This window comes from Salvelinus fontinalis, chromosome 2, assembly GCF_029448725.1.
Source record: "Salvelinus fontinalis isolate EN_2023a chromosome 2, ASM2944872v1, whole genome shotgun sequence".
Classification (NCBI taxonomy): domain Eukaryota; kingdom Metazoa; phylum Chordata; class Actinopteri; order Salmoniformes; family Salmonidae; genus Salvelinus; species Salvelinus fontinalis.
Window position 1 is genome coordinate 25,349,263 of NC_074666.1, and position 21,171 is coordinate 25,370,433.

The 21,171-nt window shown below is 42.5% G+C and overlaps 1 protein-coding gene across 3 annotated transcripts in view; it reads left to right on the forward strand.

Moving 5' to 3' along the window:
* Positions 1 to 494: 494 nt before the first annotated feature.
* The window catches only part of LOC129815255 (roundabout homolog 2-like), a 237,940-nt gene continuing 217,263 nt past the window's right edge, over positions 495 to 21,171 (forward strand). For all 3 annotated transcript variants that reach the window (XM_055868890.1, XM_055868899.1, XM_055868907.1), the window contains exon 1: positions 495 to 1,617. In XM_055868890.1, the coding sequence (XP_055724865.1) occupies positions 1,401 to 1,617 (217 nt within the window). In that variant the 5' untranslated portion in view covers positions 495 to 1,400. The remainder of the gene's footprint in view (positions 1,618 to 21,171) is intronic.

Sequence of the window (21,171 nt, forward strand, 5' to 3'; positions counted from 1 at the left end):
GCAACAACACAGTGATACCTCTGATAGCCATGTGTGTCTCTTCCTGCAGCTACATTGATCTGAAAATCTGCTATCCCATCTTGTTCATTGACGTGCTTGGATGAGGAGTGGTGAAAGAGCAAGAGAAAGGAAGATAGTAATTACACAGCCATATGTAATTGCATGCATTGAGTGTACAAGAAGGGATGAGGGTGACTGTGGTTAGCAATGCTTCTGCAGGTGTGTTCTCACTATAGAGGACTGTAATTGAGACCATGACTTGTGGTAAACATGCCTTTCTGTTATCCTTCAGGCTCTCCGTCTCAACTCTTGTTACTGAGGTGAAAAACCTTGCACACCCCAGAGATAGCTGGGAACGTACACCATCATTCTCCACCCCCTCCCTCGCCTTAATATCCCTACACTTCCCCCCTAGTCTCTGAAGTCAGCTCCCTCTATCCCATCCCCTGCTCTCTCCTCGCTGCTCTATGACGCTGAGCTGACATAGTCGTGTGCTGAAGCTGTCATTTCTCTCCTCGGAAAACGTTTTTTTTTGTCAGCTGCTGCTTCCAGAGCTGCCTGCCTGTGTGTGAGGATTAGAGCCGTCTCTTTTACTTTTCTCCTCTCCTCTCTCCACGCCTGACATTCCTCCACATGTCTCAACCATTGGCTTCATATCTCAATCTCTCTCTTTCCACTGCTCACTTTACTGCTACACTTTACTCTTACCTCTCTCTTTTCACTCTCTCTCCACCCCCTGTGCTCATGCCTCTGGACTGCTGGGTTTTCCGCTCCTCCACAGTCAGTTGTGTTCATAGTACGAGTGCATGCTGCATGGAGGTTTCCTGTTAGTAAACACCAGTAGAAAGAGCAGGCTTTCACCACCATTACCACCATCAGCACCACTACTATAATCATCAGCATAACAGCACCGGTAACTCCAGCGTTACCCGCAGCTGTTTCAGCCTTCACTGTGTGTGTGTGAGAGAGAGAGAGAGAATAGTGAGGGAGAGGGAGAGGGAGAGATCCATACTGCGCGACTCTGCTCAGCCAGCTTTGTCCTCCAGCTGTCCTGTGCAGCGCTGCTGCTGTGTCTGAGAGGATTCCCTGAGAAAGGACTTCAGTACGCTTCTGGAGCTCTCTAAGGATGTGACTGTGGATACAACAACTCAGTCTGCAAGGAGACACTGTCTCCCCATCGCACGATGGACTTATGACTGAGACAGACCCAAGATTAACAGACAGGTGATAACTAAGGACAGAGAAAAACATACACCTTTTATCAACATCAACTTGGGGATACCATGAATGCGTCTGCAGAGGCACCTAGGAACTGGAACTGATGTGGATGGGACTGAGGGTGTAGTGGACAGAGTGGCGTCGTCCCACTCACATCTCACATGCTGCCCTCCCTGTGATTGATGAGACTGCTGAGTGGAGACCTACCGTCCCACAGTGGAACCAGTGTATGTGTGAGGAGCACGGGTGCCAGACTTAGCCCTGAGATGTCACCCTTGACCAGGTGTGGATGTGGATGTGTGTCTGTGTGTGAAATGGCTCTGCTCCTCTTCCTGCTCCTGGGAGGACCAGGGGTCAGCCTGCAGGGTAGAGCGCCAGGCAGACACAAGAACAAGGGAGGTAAGTCACACAGACTCTGTGGGATTATAGAGTTCATCATGGACTCTTCGATCTGTTTACCTGTGTGTAAGGCATACTGTTTCTGTCGCAGGCAGTGATGTTTTGAGGATTGCTGAACTTTGCTGTGAGTTTGTGGTGGTGGTGAATGTCAGTCAACTGGGCACAGTGGGTATTTTCTCAGTCTCATGGATTAGGATATGATCTCAGGCATTATTGTTCAATATGAATACGACTCAGTGGGCTGTGTGTAGTGGATCACACCTCTCTCACACTAGTGTGTGTTTGTTTTGTGAGATAGTTGGTAAACAGGAGGTCACTGAGAACATTTGGAGAGGTGATGTGGGAAAGCTACGATTTGGTCTATCTTGTCCATGGTTCTGATCATAGTTTGGACTGCTACTTTGAACAAAGTTCAAGGATGGGTATGCATGTGTTTGTGAATGATTTCAGTCTATACTTGAGCTCATTTGATTTCGTAGTGAATACTACAGTGGCTTTGCTTGATCTTCTGTATGGTGCGTACAGTGGACTCCATCTTTTTCAGTTCCTGCTGTGTGTGTGGCCATAGCTTCCATGATGCTGTTAACATATGGAGGACAGGGGTCTGGCCTGGCAGAAAGGACTCAGTGGGTAACAGCCCATGTGCCTGTGCCATACTGTGATAGGGACCATGCAGAACAGATGCATGAATGAGAGGCCACACACCTCCCAGCTAACCCCCAGGGCACTGCCTGGTCTGGAGTCATCTTCCCCAGGGCCACCCCTATCGCCCCCGGTGTGGCCCTGCTGATATAGCTTTGGACTGCCTACTTACTGCTGTGTCCCCATGGGTAGGCTGAGCAAGGGTGGCATTGACCCATCCTACCCAGCACCCCAGCTCACTCACCCTCCCTCGCCCCCTCCCAGTCCCTAATCCTGTTTGTCGGATTAACTCTCCTCTCTTATCTTACCATTGAAGCTTCGGGGGGGGTGGGGGGTGGGGGGGTGGGGGGTGGGGGGGTGGGGGCTTGGACGTGGGGCTTGGATGGCCCCCCGGTGCCGGTGCCGGGCAGCCACGCAGCCCAGCGCAGCGCCTGCCTTCAAAGGACCAGCGGTGGAATTCTAATCCGCTTAACCAGATTTCCTTTCCCCTTCCTCTCTTTCCTCCCTCTCTTCTCCATGTCCCCTTCGTCTTCCGCCTTCTCCTTCTACACTCACCCTGTACTCAACCCTCTTCTGATTGGAGATGAGTGTGTGATCATTATTTAGTTGACATTGTCATCCAGGGTGACTTACAAAGTGTTTGTGTAAACTACAGTGTAGCTAGCATACAGGTAAATATGTTTAGATGTCTCCAGAGAGAACAGCAATTATAATGATTGCCATGAGCACATGGTAATACTCTCTAATGTACTCTCAGATTTTTAAACACTGAGAAAAGATACCCTCCAACTGCCAGGAGAACCAGGCCAAGTTGAGCAGAAGTCGAAACCTCAGAGCTGTGCACTTCACTATAACAGTTCTCCCTTTCTTCCACCTGCTCCTGCTATAGAGAGAGAGGAGTCCTCTCTACCTCAGCTCTCATGGCAGTTTGGGTTGAGGTTCGGTAGAGGCAGAGGAGCAGAGTAAATGAGGAAGAACCAGGGGAGAATGGTAGGAATGTAAAGGAGGCTATTAATGTGGCTCCCCTGCCCTCCCTGCCTGCCATAGAGAATGCTAATGTCAGTCAGGTGGTGTGTGCTGGAGATAGCGCAGCTACGCACCGGAAGAAGCCTGGTTTCAGCTAACAGCATATCTCCTTCTGCTCCTCTTCCCTCCCCAGAGCAAAAATCACTGAGGGGGAACCACAGAGAGGGAGAGGAAGAGAGGGGGAGAGAGAGAGAGAGAGAAAAGGGGGGAGGGGGGGGCAATAAAGGAAGAGTTGGGATGTGGGAACAACAACACTAGATGATGACGATACCTGTAACAACATAAACATGAAATAAGATAGTTTGAATCATAACTTGCTTCTCTACCCAAGAGGTTTGCAAAAATCATTCAAATAAATGGGAGATTTTTGCATGAAACTTGTTGTGTTTGCGAGCGATTTCGGTGTCCTAAGTATCCACATAATGCATAGCTAGCGTATAATGCATAGTTAAGTGTTTGTTTTTGTTTTCTCTGTGCAATCTCTACAGCACTGAGATTTTGATCTGACATAAAAGCAGTTAAAGGGGCAATCAGCAGTTGCTACTTCCATTGATTCATGAAGAATATAACTTATAAATGCCTCATGAGCTTAGTTCAACTGTCTACACAATTAGAATCCAAAATATACACGTTTTACTCCAATGTTTGTCAAAAAGTAAATGTTAACAAACACTATATACTGTAGCCTCAAAACATATTATAGATCTGTCTATGAATTTGAGAGTGGTTACATTTCTCCTGCCCCATCTCTTAGCTTTTTACTGAAACAGGTGTGGGGAGGATGCTTTGTTATTGTTTCTACTGCTGATTGTCGCTTTAAGACCTGGGAATTAATTTCCAGAGAACAAAACAATCAGGGCTATCTCATTCCACATCTATTATTATAGTTTAGAAATGCAAAGCTAACTTGGTTTTATTATATTAAATGTAATGTAAAATATCTGTGGTCTTTGAATAATAATTTTGATTGTGTGGCATGAAATGTGTATTCCATATCCCTGAGCAGGATGTGGTATCAAGGCGGTGGAATCTAACCCTACTGTATCTCTGTCCATATCTTTATCTTCACCACTCTCAGAGCTAGAGACCAGGAGTCTAGCCTGCAAGGCAGCATTACATCCATGCTTGCCAATAGTAGGAGAGGGCCAAACAAAAACTCTCCTGATCTCCAGCTCTGATGTTTTGAAATCATAAGTAATTCTACTAATACAGTACATTTATAGACCTCCTGCCAACATCGGAGATGAAATAGTAGATCATCTCATTTAGTGTTCACCTTGTTGACCTTCCAGATGTGTAGATGTTCTGATTCAGTTCCTTGCTCTGGGCTACAGTAGCATAATGTTGTAACACCACGCCAAGCTCCATCTTTGCTGTACTCCTTTAGGGCCCTCGTGATAGGAGTCGTTGCCATGAGTTACGAGCCAATCTGACCCAGGTGTGTTGACCTGACACTCTCCTCAGGAGAGCCTAATGGCCAGCAGAGTCCAGTTAACATGGTGGGATTGACAAGTTAGCCATTCTGACCTCCTCAACCCCATCCTCTCCATCTACATCTTTCCATCCCTCCTTTTAATTCTTCTCCTCATTGTGCCTCTAATTCTTGCCTTCCATTGGTCTTTGCTTGTTACTTGTCCTTCCTCCCCCTCCTCCCTCTCTCCAACACTTTGTAATGAGGGTGGACAGATCTCAGATCTGTGGAAGTGACAGTTAGAGACTGCTGGGTGTGTACAGTGGACATTACTGCCCACGATCTATGCCTCCATGTCCATCCTGTCCTCGGTGGCCCCCACTGACCTCACTAAACAAATAGTCCCAGTGGCTGGCTAGCTGCTCAGAGGCATGCTCTCTGTGTAATTTTTGTCAAACTGTAGAGGCAGCATGGCTGATGGCCTTTATTGCTCACACTGATGTGACAGTGGCAGGACATAATTCCGACATGACATCAAAACAAAACTGTTTGTGTGTGCATGTATATCCTGTTTTGCGTCCCGTTTTTCTGCCCAAGCTGCTGAAAAAGGGAATCATTTTGAGAAGATATGACACATGCTCCTCAAATTTCATTAATCACTGTAAAGAAATACAACATGACATGCTGACAGGGTGCCAGCACCAACAGGGGCTGCTTCTGTTGAAGGCTGTAGTTTTGCCCATCTGGCATTGTCCATGTTCTAGAGTAGAGTGAATCTCTAGCTCGTATCTATTTTCCCTTGTGTCACCCATTTCCGCTCATTCCTGTTGCGCACATCTGCCGTTATTCATATCACTCTATTCATTATCAATTATTGATTCTATGATTAGTCAACAAACGGATATCCTACCCAACCAGTTATGACTTGAATGACACATAGTAAACCGTCATGGTCAACCCAATTGAAGAGGTTGCCATAACTTTAACACCAGACATATTTTACTTCAGCATCTGAGGGTAAATAACGAAGATGAAGGTGTCTATTTGTTCCATGCAGGGTTGCATTGTGGCCAAAGTCAGGGTGACCTTGACCATCCTAATGGAGGACCTCTCAATGAGGGACTAACGCTCACAGGTCCGCTACATGTTGTCAGGTTACATTTGTCTGCGACTCTCCTCAACTACAACCTTATCATGTTGCATCGCCCTGTTTATTGTCTGCTTCATCATACTCAGATCTGCCGTGCACACAGGCTGCTATCTCTGAATGTGTAATGGCTGGGGCTGGTTTTCTCTTCAGAACTTATGCACGGAATGTCAATGAGCCCCGGACCGCTCCTAGGATGGCCCCAGTAGTATCTATCCCATGCTCTTCTATCCAACTGTGAAAGGAAAGCAGGCTCCAGGTCAGCCAATCAGGTCTCTACACACTCTTCCCTAGTAACACACTGAGGGTTTAGGGGTTAACCACTGGAATTTATTTACACTTGTATGTTGATACACAGCATAGGGGGGGAATTACTCACTCGGGTTTGGCTTGACACAGTCTGAAGCTCTGCCTTGAGGAGATGATTCACCTACGAGCCACTGATGTGATGATACGATAGATAACTTCACCTTCACTGATATGATTAGGATGTTTTTATTTGGCCACATTGAAGCACCCCAGAATCACTCAGCAGATTATGCTAAATCATTCAACAAACATTTGGGTAGAGCGCTCCCAGCCTTAGAGCCTGTGACAGTGTATTACCAAATCCAAAACAAAGAGCATTTTTCATGTTGTGAGGATGGAACAAACACTGTATCGTAATCAGCTCATTCAAAATTAAGCATTACTGAGCTGAACCATTCGTCAAGCGAAATGAGCTTCACAGGGTGCCTTAGAAAACATTCAGCGGAGATACAAAAGAATTAAGCTAATTCTGAATTTGCAAGCATAAGCTTTTCTGTTTCTCTTATCTTTTGAAGTGTACATTGTCTGCCATTCTGACTTCGACATGCCAATGCAGGGAGAATGTGAAGGGAAGCCGGAGAGACAGTGTGACTCGGTGTGTGCACCATTTGTTTTTCTATTAACTTATATATTTATATGTTCTGTTAAAACAGTGAACAGCAAACTCCATAGCTAACATACAGTCATATTTGTAGGCCAAAGAATCTTGAGGGTAAGACTGACTACCGTAGAATAAAACGTGTCGGAAGTGTCAGACGTTTTTGTGCCTTATTTGGCTAAAAACATCAAAACTATTCACTGTGGAAACAAAATCCATTTGTTCCTGCCTAACACATTTTAATGGTTAATGAATAAGTATTTTTATTCCAAAATGAGCCATGGACAAAAATATATTTGCTTGTTACTTTGAAAATGTATTTGGATTAAATTTATATCATCATAATTAGTCACATCATTGTCATATTTTGCTTCAACATCAATGTTGCCATGCCGTTATCAATCTGAGACAAAGTTACTCAAAGTGTACTAGTTCATGACCCTTGTGTTGCTCTTGAGAAGCTAGCTAGTCAAATGTTTGAGAATCATTTTCATCTTCTCATACACTAGCTTTTTATTTTCTCCTTGTGTGTCATCTGACTACCTGTCATCATACAGTATTAACATTACAGTATTGCTCCTGGGTGGGTGATCGGCCTAAGGCACTGCATCTCCGTGCAATAGGCTTCACTACATTCACTGGTTCGAATCCAGGCTCTATCACTTCCGGCTGTGATTGGGAGTCCCATAGGATGGCGCACAATTGGCCCAGCGTAGTCCAGAGTATGCCTTCATTGTAAATAAGAATTTGATCTTAACTGACTTGCCTAGGTAAATAGGGGTTAAATTGAAAATAATAATAATATCCATATTCATGATCAATAAATCAAATCAGCCGGTGTCACAAAGTGCTATACAGAAACCCAGCCTTAAACACCAAACAGCAAACAATGCAGATGTAAAAGCAGGGTGCCTAGGAAAAACTCCCTAGAAAGGCAGGAACCTAGGAAGAAACCTAGAGGGGAACCAGGCTCTGAGGGGTGGCCAGTTCTCTTCTGGCTGTGCTGGGTGGAGAATTTAACCGTACGTGGCCAAGATGTTCAAACGTTCATAGATGACCAGCATGGTCAAATAATAATAGTCACAGTGGTTGCAGAGGGTGCACTAGGTCAGCACCTCGGGAGTAAAAGTCAGTTGGCTATTCATAGCTAAGCATTCAGAGTTCGAGACAGCAGGCACGGTAGAGAGAGAGAGTTGAAAACAGCAGGTCCGGGACAAGGTAGCACATCTGGTGAACAGGTCAGGGTTCCATAGCCGCAGGCAGAACAGTTGAAACTGGAGCAGCAGCACGACTAGGTGGACTGGGGACAGCAAGGAGTAACCAGGCAAGGTAGTCTTGAGGCATGGTCCCACGGCTCAGGTCCTCCGGGAGGAGATTGAGAGAGAGATAATCAGAGGGAGCATACTTCACACAGGACACAGGATAAGACAGGAGAATTACACCAGATATAACAGACTGACCCTAGCCCCTGACTCAAACTATTGCAGCATTGCTACTGGAGGCTGAGACAGGAGGAGTCGGGAGACACTGTGGCCCTGTGCGATTATACCCCCGGACAGAGCCAACCAGGCAGGATATGATAATGTGAATAGAATGGTATCTGCTCATCCTCTCCCTGCTATGTACAATGTTGTGGTCTAGCGGTCTGGTGGTCTCCTGTTTGAAATGCTAAGCAGTGTGTTGTGATCCCATATCAGCCTGTCACCATCATGGAGACTAGAGGCAGCCCACTGGCAAAGGTTGTCACTTCCTTTTCCAACTAAATTAGTTAATTAGGTATACACTGTCCAGCTAGTAGAGAGAGTTCACCAGTAATCTGAACCCTGTCTTGAATATCGGCAACGTCCTCCTAATTATCACTACCATTGTACAGTACTCAAGACAAACAGCAGACTCCATAAAGCAGAGCAGAGGGATCTGGTTGCCTGGCAGGCTCTCTGCTCAGCACAGGGGTAATCTCAATGCATGCTGTTGCATTCATCATAAAATATTCATCTTCAAATACAATTACCTATTTAACGTTACACAGTCTTCGCTGAGGCAAGCAACTGTATTAGACTGCTCATTTTCTCTCTTCACCCTGTCTACTCAAGGTGAGTCGTGGATTGGATAAAAGGGTCACATGTTGTTCCCCCTTACCCAACCATTCCCCACTCACATACAGTGCATTACATTTACATTTACATTTAAGTCATTTAGCAGACGCTCTTATCCAGAGCGACTTACAAATTGGTGCATTTGCCTTATGACATCCAGTGGAACAGCCACTTTACAACAGTGCATCTAAATCTAAAAGGGGTGAAATAATTCAGACCCCTTGACTTTTTCCACAGTTTGTTACATTACAGCCTAATTCGGAAAAAAAGGTTTCCCTAATCAATCTACACACAATACCCCAAAATGACAAATTAAAAATTGATTTTTAGGTATTTTTGCCAATATAAAAAAAAAGGAATGATCACATTATTGGGTATTACGCTACAAGCTTGGAACACCTATATTTGAGTAGTTCCTCCCATTCTTCTCTAAAGATCCTCTCAAGCTCTGTCAGGTTGGATGGGGAGCAACGCTGCACAGTTATTTTAAGGGCTCTCCAGATATGTTAGATCGGGTTCAAGTGCGGGCTCTGGCTGGGCTACTCAAGGACATTGAGCAACTCCTGCATTGTCTTGGCTGTGTGATTAGGGTCTTTGTCCTGTTGGAAGGTGAACCGTCGCCCCAGTCTGAGGTCCTGAGAGCTCTGGAGTAGGTTTACATCATGGTTCTCTCTGTACTTTGCACCGTACATCTTTCCCTTGATCCTAACTAGTCTCCCAGTCCCTGCAGCTAAAAATCATATCCACAGCATGATGCTGCCACCACCATGCTTCACCGTAGGGATGGTGGTTCCTCCAGATGTTACGCTTGGCATTCAGGCCAAAGAGTTAAATCTTGGTTTCCTCAGAACAGAGAATCTTGTTTCTCATGGTCTGAGAATCATTAGGTGCCTTTTGGCAAACTCCAAGGGGGCTGTCATGTGGCTTTTTGTGAGGAGTGGCTTCCGTCTGGCCACTCGACCATAAAGGCCTGATTGGTGGAGTGCTGCAGAGATGATTGTCCTTCTGGAAGGTTCTCCCATCTCTACAAAGGAACTCCGGAGCTCTGTCAGAGTGATTATCGGGTTCTTGGTCACCTCCCTGACTAAGGCCCTTCTCCCTCGATTGCTCAGTTGGCCAGCTCTAGGAAGAGTCTTGGTGGTTTCAAACTTCTTCCATTTAAGAATGATGGAGGCCACTGTGTTCTTGGGGACCTTCAATGATGCAGAATTTTTGTGTTCCCTTCCCCAGATCTGTGCCTCAACACAAGCCTGTCTCGGCGCACTACGGACAATACCTTTGACCTCATGGCTTGGTTTTTGCTCTGACATGCACTGTCAACTGTGTGACCTAATATAGACAGGCATGTGCCTTTCCAAATCATGTCAAATCAATTGCATATACCACAGGTGGACTCCGATCATGTTATAGAAACATCTCAATGATGATCAATGGAAACAGGATGCACCTGAGCTCAATTTCGAGTCTCATAGGATAGGGTCTTCTAATTGACTAAAATGTAAAATATCCACAACCTAGAGTTACGTAGACTATAATGTACTGCACTGTACTGAACTTTACTCTACTGTACTGCACTCTACTGTGCTATACTTTGATGTCCAAAACTGTGAAACATAGACATCTATGATTGGTCTATTTGGTCTTATTTGGGGGCAGAGCCTATACATAATATTTTTTGCTTTGTCATTATGGGATATTGCGTGTAGTTTGATGAGGAAAATGTTATCAATTTTAGAATATGGCTGTAACGTAACAAAATGTGGAAAAACCCACAGGGTCTGAATACTTTCCGACTGCAAAAATTCTGCATGCACATTTTATGTATTTTAACCTTTATTTAACTAGGCAAGTCAATTAGGAACAAATTCTTATTTACAATGATGGCCTACCCCAGCCAAACCCTCCCCTAACCTGGACAACACTGGGCCAGTTGTGCGTCTCCCTATGGGACTCCCAATCAAGGCCAGTTGTGATACAGCCCGGGATCAAACCCAAGTCTGTAGTGACACCTCTAGCACTGCGATGCAGTGCCTTAGAACGCTGCGCCATTCAGGATCCAAACATTCGCATCACCATGAATACACTGTGAAGGATGATGAATAGTTGAGAACTTTGTGTGCGTGCAAGCATGCTCATGTGTGTGAACATCCAGCTAATCACATAATATACAGTCAGAAAGTGAATGCGCTTCACCTGAAATACATTCATGATATGCAACAGCCTGTTGCATCCTTTCCACTCTCGAATGGAGGAGCCATAATCTTTGATTTGTAGTCCATTTTCTCCCAGGCTAGTCAGGCCAGAGATAAAGCCTGGAAGAGAGGCAAACAAAATCAAAGTAGAGCTCAGTAGAGTGCATTACAGTAGACTAGAGTTCAGTACAGTGCAGTACATTATAGTCTACGCAACTCTAGGTTTGATCTACTTTGTACAGTTTAGTAATTTAGCAGACCTTCTTATCCAGAGCCACTTCAAGTTAGTGCATTCATCTTAATTAACATAGCTAGGTGGGACAATCACATCATTCATCTTAACATAGCTGGGTGGGACAATCACATCATTCATCTTAACATAGCTGGGTGGGACAATCACATCATTCATCTTAACATAGCTGGGTTGGACAATCACATCATTCATCTTAACATAGCTAGGTGGGACAACCACATCATTCATCTTAACATAGGTAGGTGGGACAACCACATCATTCATCTTAACATAGCTGGGTGGGACAATCACATCATTCATCTTAACATAGCTGGGTGGGACAATCACATCATTCATCTTAACATAGCTAGGTGGGACAACCACATCATTCATCTTAACATAGCTAGGTGGGACAACCACATATCACAGGCATAGTAAGTACACTTTTCCTCAAAAAGGTAAGAGGGCCAAGGTGGGTTGAGGTGCAGGGTTTGAACATAGCTTGAAGGTATGGAAGAGCAGTTCCTCTTGCTGCTCCTTAGGCAAATACCATGGTCTTGTAGTGAATGTGAGCTTCGGCTGGAAGCCAGTGAAGTGTGCTGAGGAGCGAGATGACATGAGAGAACTTGGGAAGGTTGAAAACCATGCCGGCTGTAGCGAATCACTGCTTTGACATTTGCATAGAAAGAAATGGTGTTGTCCATGGTCACGCCAAGGTTCTTTGCATTCTGGGGGGGCGACACTGTGGAGTTGTCAACCATGATTGAGAGGTCTTTGGGCTGGCAGGCCTTCCCCGGGAGGAAGAGCAGCTCTGTCTTGTCGAGGTTGAGTTTGAGGTGGTGGGCCGACATCCAAGCTGAGATATCTGCCAGGTACGCAGAGATGCATGTTGCCACCTGGGTGTCAGAAGGGTGTAAGAAGAAAAGTAATTGAGTGTCATCCGCATAGCAATGAAACTTTAGGAGAGACCATGTGAGGATATGATGGAGCCGAGTGACTTGGTCTGTAGGGAGAAGATGATGAGGGCCTAGAACCAAGGCCTGTAGTGAGAGTACATGATGCAGACACAGATCCTCTCCACATCACCTGGTAGGCGCAGCCTGCTAGGTAGGATGCAATCCAAGAGTGTGCAGAGCCTGAGACGCCCAGCACTGAGAGGGTGGGGAGCAGGATCCGATGGTTCACGTTGTCAAAGGCAGGGAATAGATCTAGGAGGCTGAGAACAGAGGAGAGAGTCACTTTTGGCAGTGCGGAAGCCTCTGTGACACAGAGAAGAGCAGTCTCGGTTGAGTGACCCATCTTGAAGCCTGATTGGTTAGGGTCAAGACGATCGTTCTGAAAGAGATAATCAGAGATGGCGCACTAATGTGTTTTGGAAAGAAAAGAAAGGGATACAGGTCTAACGTTTTTGACGTCAGATGAGTTGAGTGTTGGTTTCTTGAGGAGGGGAGTGACTCGGGTAATTTGAAGTCAGAGGGGACGCAGCCAGTGGTCAGAGATGATTGATGAGAGAAGTGAAGAAGTGAGGAATAGGAGAAGGTCTCCATACATGGTCTGGGCATGGGGTCGAGGAGGGCATAGGGTCGAGTGGGCAGGTTGTCGGGCGGCCAGACCTTACTAGTTTGACATTATGGTGAAAGAAAGTGGCTTTAGCATCCTATACAGAGGAATATAAAATAGAGAGGAGGGAGTGAACGGATCATAGGTCTTCCGGAAGTTTAGTTGTCCCACATTTTTGCTCAGCTGCCCACAGCCCTGTAAGCTCGCAATGAGCCACTTAGCCACGGAGCAGGAGGGGAGGGCCGAGCAAGCCGAGAGGAAAGGGGACAGTGCGAGTCCTAGGATGTGGAAAGGGAGGAGAGTAGCGTTGAAGAGGCAGAGACAAGAGGGAGAAGGATTTAGCAGAAGGGAGAGATGATAGGACAGAAGAGGAGAGAGACTAGGGTTGGAGGAAAGGGGAAAAAAAAGGGGGGGGGGGGGGTGCTGATCAGAGACCTGGGGTCTCACTTATAAAACTGTGCAGAGGATTCATGTCAAAAGGTGGCGTAGGGACGAAACAGAAAGTGCATACGCACAAAAATATTCTGATTTCTAACAGTGCGCACGCACGTCCCACGCCAGTTTCCCTTTATAAATCACAATCAACTCGAAATTTGGTGCATGTGAGCGAGTGTCACTTTTAACGCACATAGTTCCCTATAGGTAGTCAGTGAATCGCCCTTAAATAATATTAACCTGTCTAGGATGAGGGTGCCGCTAGCGGCACTCCCCCCCCACCCCCACTGAAAAACCAGTGCCGCGAAATTCAATTTTTTTTTTTTTTTTTTAAATATTTAACTTTCACACATTAAAGTCCAATACAGCTAATGAAAGACACAGATCTTGTGAATCTAGCCAACATGTCCGATTTTTAAAATGTTTTACAGGGAAGACACAATATGTAAAGATGTACATCTATTACCTAAAAACACATTAGCATAATCCACCATCTTTTATTTGTCCACCAACACCAGTAGCTATCACAAATTTGGCTAAACTAAGATATTTATAGCCCCTAACCAAGAAAAAAACTCATCAGATGACAGTCTGATAACATATTTATGGTATGGGATAGGTTTTGTTAGAAAAAAGTGCATATTTCAGGTAGATGGCATAGGTTACAATTGCACCCACCGTCACAAATGGACTAGAAAAACTACATAGAGCAACGTGTTTACCTACTTACTAATCATCAAACATTTCGTAAAAATACACAGCATACACTAATCGAAAGACACAGATCCTGTGAATACAGAAAATATTTCAGATTTTCTAAGTGTCTTACAGCGAAAACACAATAAATCGTTATATTAGCATAGCACATAGCACATAGCAGCCCAGCATTGATTCTAGCCAAAGTGAGCGATAACGTCAACATCGCCAAAATATATAAATTTTTTCACTAACCTTCTCAGAATTCTTCAGATGACACTCCTGTAACATCATATTACACAATCCATATAGAGTTTGATCGAAAATGTTTATATTTAGCCACCAAAATCATGGTTAGACAATGTGAAATGTAGCCCAGCTGGTGAGAAAACGTCCGTGCGCCATATTAGACAGTGATCTACTCGTATACATAAATACTCATAAACGTGACTAAAAAATATAGGGTGGACAGGGATTGATAGACAATTTAATTCTTAATACAATCGCGGAATTACATTTTTTAAATTATCCTTACTTTTCAATACAGTTTGCGCCAAGCGAAGCTACGTCAAAAAACATGGCGTCCTAAGCCACTAACATTTTTCGACAGAAACACGATTTATCATAATAAAAATGTCCTACTTTGAGCTGTTCTTCCATCAGTATCTTGGGCAAAGGATCCTTTCTTGGGTCTAATCGTCTTTTGGTGGAAAGCTGTCCTCTTGCCATGTGGAAATGCCAACTGCGTTCGGGATGAACTGGAAGCGTGCCCAGCAATTCACAGCGTTTCAGAAATAAATGTCCCAAAATCGCACTAAACGGATATAAATTGCTATAAAACGCTTTAAATTAACTACCTTATGATGTTTTTAACTCCTATAACGAGTCTTAACATGACCGGAGAAAGATTACTCCCAACACTAATGCTTGGAACAGGTGCGGGTCGGTGTCCTCCAGGCGCATGACGCAGCTCCAAAAGAGTGACTAGCTACAGGGTTTTTTAATTTATAGTGCCTGTGAACGCGCAATCGACCCCATTCAAATCGTCATCACGTAAAGGCATCCAGGGGAAGACGTAAGCAGTGTCCGTATACTCATAGGAATATCATTGGCTTTAAAACTGACTCCAGAACAGTGGCCAAAATTTCTGAAATCTGACTCCATGTCAGGGAAATTGCTGTAGAATGGGTTCTGTTCCACTTAGAGACAAATGTTCAACTCCTATAGAAACTATAGACTGTTTTCTATCCAATAATAATAATAATATGCATATTGTACGATCAAGAATTTTGTAGGAAGCCGTTTCAAAAATTACATGATTAGCATAAATAGTGACAACAGCGCCCCCAGCCTCAACAGGTTAATGTGTGAAAGTTAAATATTTAAAAATATATATATTTTGAATTTCGCGCCCTGCACTTGAGCTGGCTGTTGTCATATTGTGGCTGGCCTCGGGCTTGCAGCCCAAAGAAGTTAACCTGTCTAGGATCAGCGTGGCGCTAGCGGCACACCCCCCCCCCCCACTGAAAAACCAGTGCCGCGAAATTCAAAAAAAATATTTTTTTAAAATATTTAACTTTCACACATTAAAGTCCAATACAGCTAATGAAAGACACAGATCTTGTGAATCCAGTCAACATGTCCGATTTTTAAAATGTTTTACAGGGAAGACACAATATGTAAAGATGTACATCTATTACCTAAAAACACATTAGCATAATCCACCATCTTTTATTTGTCCACCAACACCAGTAGCCATCACCAATTCGGCTAAACTAAGATATTTATAGCCCCTAACCAACAAAAAAACTCATTAGATGACAGTCTGATAACATATTTATGGTATGGGATAGGTTTTGTTAGAAAAAAGTGCATATTTCAGGTAGATGGCATAGGTTACAATTGCACCCACCGTCACAAATGGAATAGAAAAACTACTTAGAGCAACGTGTTTACCTACTTACTAATCATCAAACATTTCGTAAAAATACACAGCATACACGAATCGAAAGACACAGATCCTGTGAATACAGACAATATTTCAGATTTTCTAAGTGTCTTACAGCGAAAACACAATAAATCGTTATATTAGCATAGCACATAGCACATAGCAGCCCAGCATTGATTCTAGCCAAAGTGAGCGATAAAAGTCAACATCGCCAAAAGATATTAATTTTTTCACTAACCTTCTCAGAATTCTTCAGATGACACTCCTGTAACATCACATTACAACATGCATATACAGTTTGATCGAAAATGTTTATATTTAGCCACCAAAATCATGGTTAGACAATGTGAAATGTAGACAAGCTGGTCAGAAAATGTCCTTGCGCCACTTAGACAGTGATCTACTCTTATACATAAATACTCATAAACGTGACTAAAAAATATAGGGTGGACAGGGATTGATAGACAATTTAATTCTTAATACAATTGCGGAATTACATTTTTTAATTTATCCTTACTTTTCAATACAGTTTGCGCCAAGCGAAGCTACGTCAAAAAACATGGCGTCCTAAGCCACTAAAATGTTTCGACAGAAACACGATTTATCATAATAAAAATGTCCTACCTTGAGCTGTTCTTCCATCAGTATCTTGGGCAAAGGATCCTTTCTTGGGAGGAATCGTCTTTTGGTGGAAAGCTGTCCTCTTGCCATGTGGAAATGCCAACTGCGTTCGGGATGAACTGAAAGCGTGCCCACCTATTCACAGCGTTAAAGAAATAAATGTCCCAAAATCGCACTAAACGGATATAAATTGCTATAAAACGCTTTAAATTAACTACCTTATGATGTTTTTAACTCCTATAACGAGTGAAAAGATGACCGGAGAAATATAACAGGCTAAACTAACGCTTGGAACAGGAGAGGGTCGGTGTCCTCCACGCGCGTGACGCACCAAGAAAAGACTTGCTAGCTACAGGGTTTTTTGATTTATAGGGCCTGTGAACGCGCAATCGACCCCATTGGAATCATCATCACGTAAAGGCATCCAGGGGAAGACGTAAGAAGTGTCCGTACAGTCATAGCAATATCAGTGCCCTTTTAACTGACTTCAGAACAGTGGCCAACATTTCTGAAATCTGAATCCATGTCAGGGAAATTGCTGTAGAATGGGCTCTGTTCCACTTAGAGACAAAATTTCAACTCCTATAGAAACTATAGACTGTTTTCTATCCAATAATAATAATAATATGCATATTGTACGATCAGGGATTTTGTGGGAAGCCGTTTCAAAAATTACCCAATTAGCATAAATAGTCTAAACAGCGCCCCCATCCCCAACAGGTTAAAGTAGATGGCCCTAGCTAGCAAAAAGACAGTACTAGACAACAGATGAAGACAAAAATTATACTAATCACTCCTGGAGATATCAGGATTCCTCTACAGCAGTGGTTCCCAAACGTTCTATAGTCCAATAACCCTTCAAACATTGAACCTCCAGCTGTGTACCCCCTCTAGCACCAGGGTCAATGCACTCTCAAATGTTGTTTTCTGCCATCATTGTAAGCCTGCCAAACACACACTATACAATACATTTTTTAAACATAAGAATGAGTGTGAGTTCTTGTCACAACCCAGCTCGTGGGAAGTGACTAAGAGCTCTTAAAGGACCAAAACACAAATAATAATATAATAATAATCAATCATTTTGCTCTTTATTTAGCCATCTTACATATAAAAATGTATTTATTAATCGAAAATTGGGAATAACTCACCACAGGTTAAAACTTCTTAGGGCTGTAATCCCGTTAACGGGATCGATATGACAACAGCCACTGAAAGTGCAGGACGCCAAATTCAAACAACAGAAATCTCATAATTAAAATTCCTCAAGCATACAAGTATTTCACACCATTTTAAAGATACACTTCTTGTTAATCCCACCACAGTTTTCGATTTCAAAAAGGCTTTACAGCGAAAGCACCACAAAAGATTATGTTAGGTCACCACAAAATCACAGAAACACACAATTTTTCCAGCCAAAGACAGGAGTCACGAAAAGCAGAAATATAGATAAAATGAATCACTAACCTTTGCTGATCTTCATCAGATGACACTAATAGCACTTCATGTTACAAAATACATATATGTTTTGTTCGATGAAGTTCATATTTATATCCAAAAACCTCAGTTTACATTGGCGCCATGTTCAGAAATGCCTCCAAAATATCCGGAGAAATTGCCGAGAGCCACATCAAATAACAAAAATACTCATCATAAACTTTGATGAAAGATACTTGTTTTACATAGAATTAAAGATACACTTGTTCTTAACTTCTCTGATCTACGGATACCGAATACGGTTTCACTTTCCTAAATAACCGCTGAATTGCAGGGAGCCAAATTCAAAAAATATTCCTACAAATATTTATAATCATGCAATCACAAGTGAAATATACCAAAACACAGCTTAGGTTGTTGTTAAAAGCTTATTTGAAAATATATATAGAAAATATATATTTAAGAATTTATCAACTCTACAAGCAACACTAGACTCTATTATTATGGTGGGAGATTTTAATACGGTCTTAAATACCTCTATGGATCGGAAAGGAAATCACACTACAAACTATTACCCTCAGGCACTTAAGGAAATCATGAATGTCATGGATATATTGGAATTAGTGGATATATGGAGACTTAAATACCCTGACCTAGTGAGATATACATGGTGGAGGCTTAATCAAGCTAGTGGTCTTGACTACTTTCTTATGCCATTTTCTCTGGCACCAAAAGTTTAAAAAGTGTTGATAGGGGACAGAATGCGGTCGGATCATCACATAATTGGCATATATTTTACTCTTACAAAATTTCCACGCGGGAAAGCCTACTAGATGATAAATTGTTTAGAACTAGGACAGAAGAATTTATAACTGACTTTTTCAGACATAACATAGACATAACATAACAGCAGATTTTGTATTGTATGGGACACTTTTAAGTGTGCCTTTAGAGGCCATGCAATACAGTACTTACTGTATCTATAAAACAAAAGCAATTTAGATCAACAGAGTCCATATTAATCTAACGAGTCACCCTCCCGGATCCGGGATCATCCTATCAAAAAAGCTGACTAGCATAGCCTAGCCTAACGCGACAGGGATATCATATAATATAATTTCATGAAATCACAAGTCCAATACAGCAAATGAAAGATAAACATCGTGTGAATCCAGCCATCATTTCCGATTTTTTTAAATGTTTTACAGCGAAAACACAATATATATTTATATTAGCTCACCACAATAGCCAAACACACAACGCCATGTTTTCACCATGTTTTCACCGCCAACATAGCTTTCACAAAACCTACAAATAGAGATAAAATTTATCACTAACCTTTGAACAACTTCATCAGATGACAGTCTTATAACATCATGTTATACAATACATTTATGTTTTGTTCGAAAATGTGCATATTTAGAGCTACAAATCCTGTTTTTACATTGTGAATACGTAGCCATGATGCACCAAATTGTTCGGAGAAATTTTGGACAGTCACGTAATCTAACCAAAAAACTCATCATAAACTTTACAAAAAAATACATGTTGTACAGCAAATGAAAGATACACTGGTTAATGCAACCGCTGTGTTAGATTTTAAAAAATAACTTTATTACAACGTACAGCATGCAATATTGTGAGACAGCACCCAACAATTATCCGCCTTGTTGGAGCCAACATAAACCACAAAAATACGAAATAACATCATAAATATTTTCTTACTTTTGATGATCTTCAATCAGAATGTAGTGCAAGGAGTCCTAGTTCCAGAATAAATTGTTGTTTTGTTTTAAATATCAATTTCTTCTGTCGAATTAGCAACTTTGGCTAGCCATGTGGAGCGCACATGTCCAAGAAATGTTAGCGCATGGAACGAAAAATTCCAAAAGTCCCAATAAATGTTGAATAAACTGGTCAAACTCGGTTGAAAATCCAACTTTATGATGTTTTTCTCATATGTATCCAATAAAATCCGAGCCGGAGCATTTCGTCGTGTATACCTAACGCATTTCAGAAGACAATGTGAGGTTCCCTGGTGCGCAGTTGAATACTGCCAAAAGAGCGGACCTGTCACTCCAAAAGCTCTCATTCGGTCTCACATCAAGCTAGACACCCCATTCAACATCCTACTGCCTGTTGACATCCAGTGGAAGGCGTATGAAGTGCATACAGATCCATAAATATAAGCCAGTTGAATAGGCAGGCCCTGACACAGAGCCCCATTTTCAGAATTTTCAATTCCTGTTTGGAAGTTTGCTGCCAAATGAGTTCTGTTTTACTCACAGATATAAGTCAAACAGTTTTAGAAACTTCAGAGGGTTTTCTATCCAATAGTAATAATAATATGCATATTGTATGATCTAGCACAGAGTACGAGGCCGTTTAATTTGGGCACGTTTTTTCCCCAAAGTGAAAATAGCGCCCCCTATTAAGAAGAAGTTTTAATAAAGGAAATTGAAGGACTAACAGTACAGTTAGATAGCAATAAAAACGGTACCATAGAGGCACAGAATAAGTTAGAGGAAAAACAAAAATAAATGGAGGAACTTATTCAAGAAAGATCCAGTGTAATATATTATAAAAATAAAGCGAACTGGATGGAATATGGGGAACAATGCAGCAAATTATTTTTCAATCTTCAATATAGAAATGCTACCAAAAAAAACGTATTAAAACTTGTTACAAATGATGGAGTCACGCATGATTCACCAAATTATATTTTGAAAGAGGAAGTAAAGTACTTTAAGAATATGTTTTCATTTCAGGCTCCTCCATCTCCACTAACAAACTAATTGTATGGATTTGTTCCTAATAATAATGTAAAATTAACATCTGTACAGAAAGACCCATGTGAATGCCAAATTACAGAGGTGGAACTGCTTGATGCAATTGGGGCCTTTAAGGATGGGAAAACTCCAGGGCTGGATGGCATACCAGTGGAAGTATACAAAACCTTTTTTGATATACTCAAAGGACCATTATTAGCTTGTTTTAACCCCTCCTATATAAATGGTAGATTATCAGACACGCAGGAAGAAGGTCTGATATCATTATTACTGAAACAGGACCCAAGTGGTATATATAAAGATCCAGTCCATTAAAAAAATTGGAGACCTCTTACACTTCAGTGTTGTGATGCAAAAATCCTAGCATAATGCTTGGCGCATAGAATTAAAAATGTATTGTCAGATATTATTTATC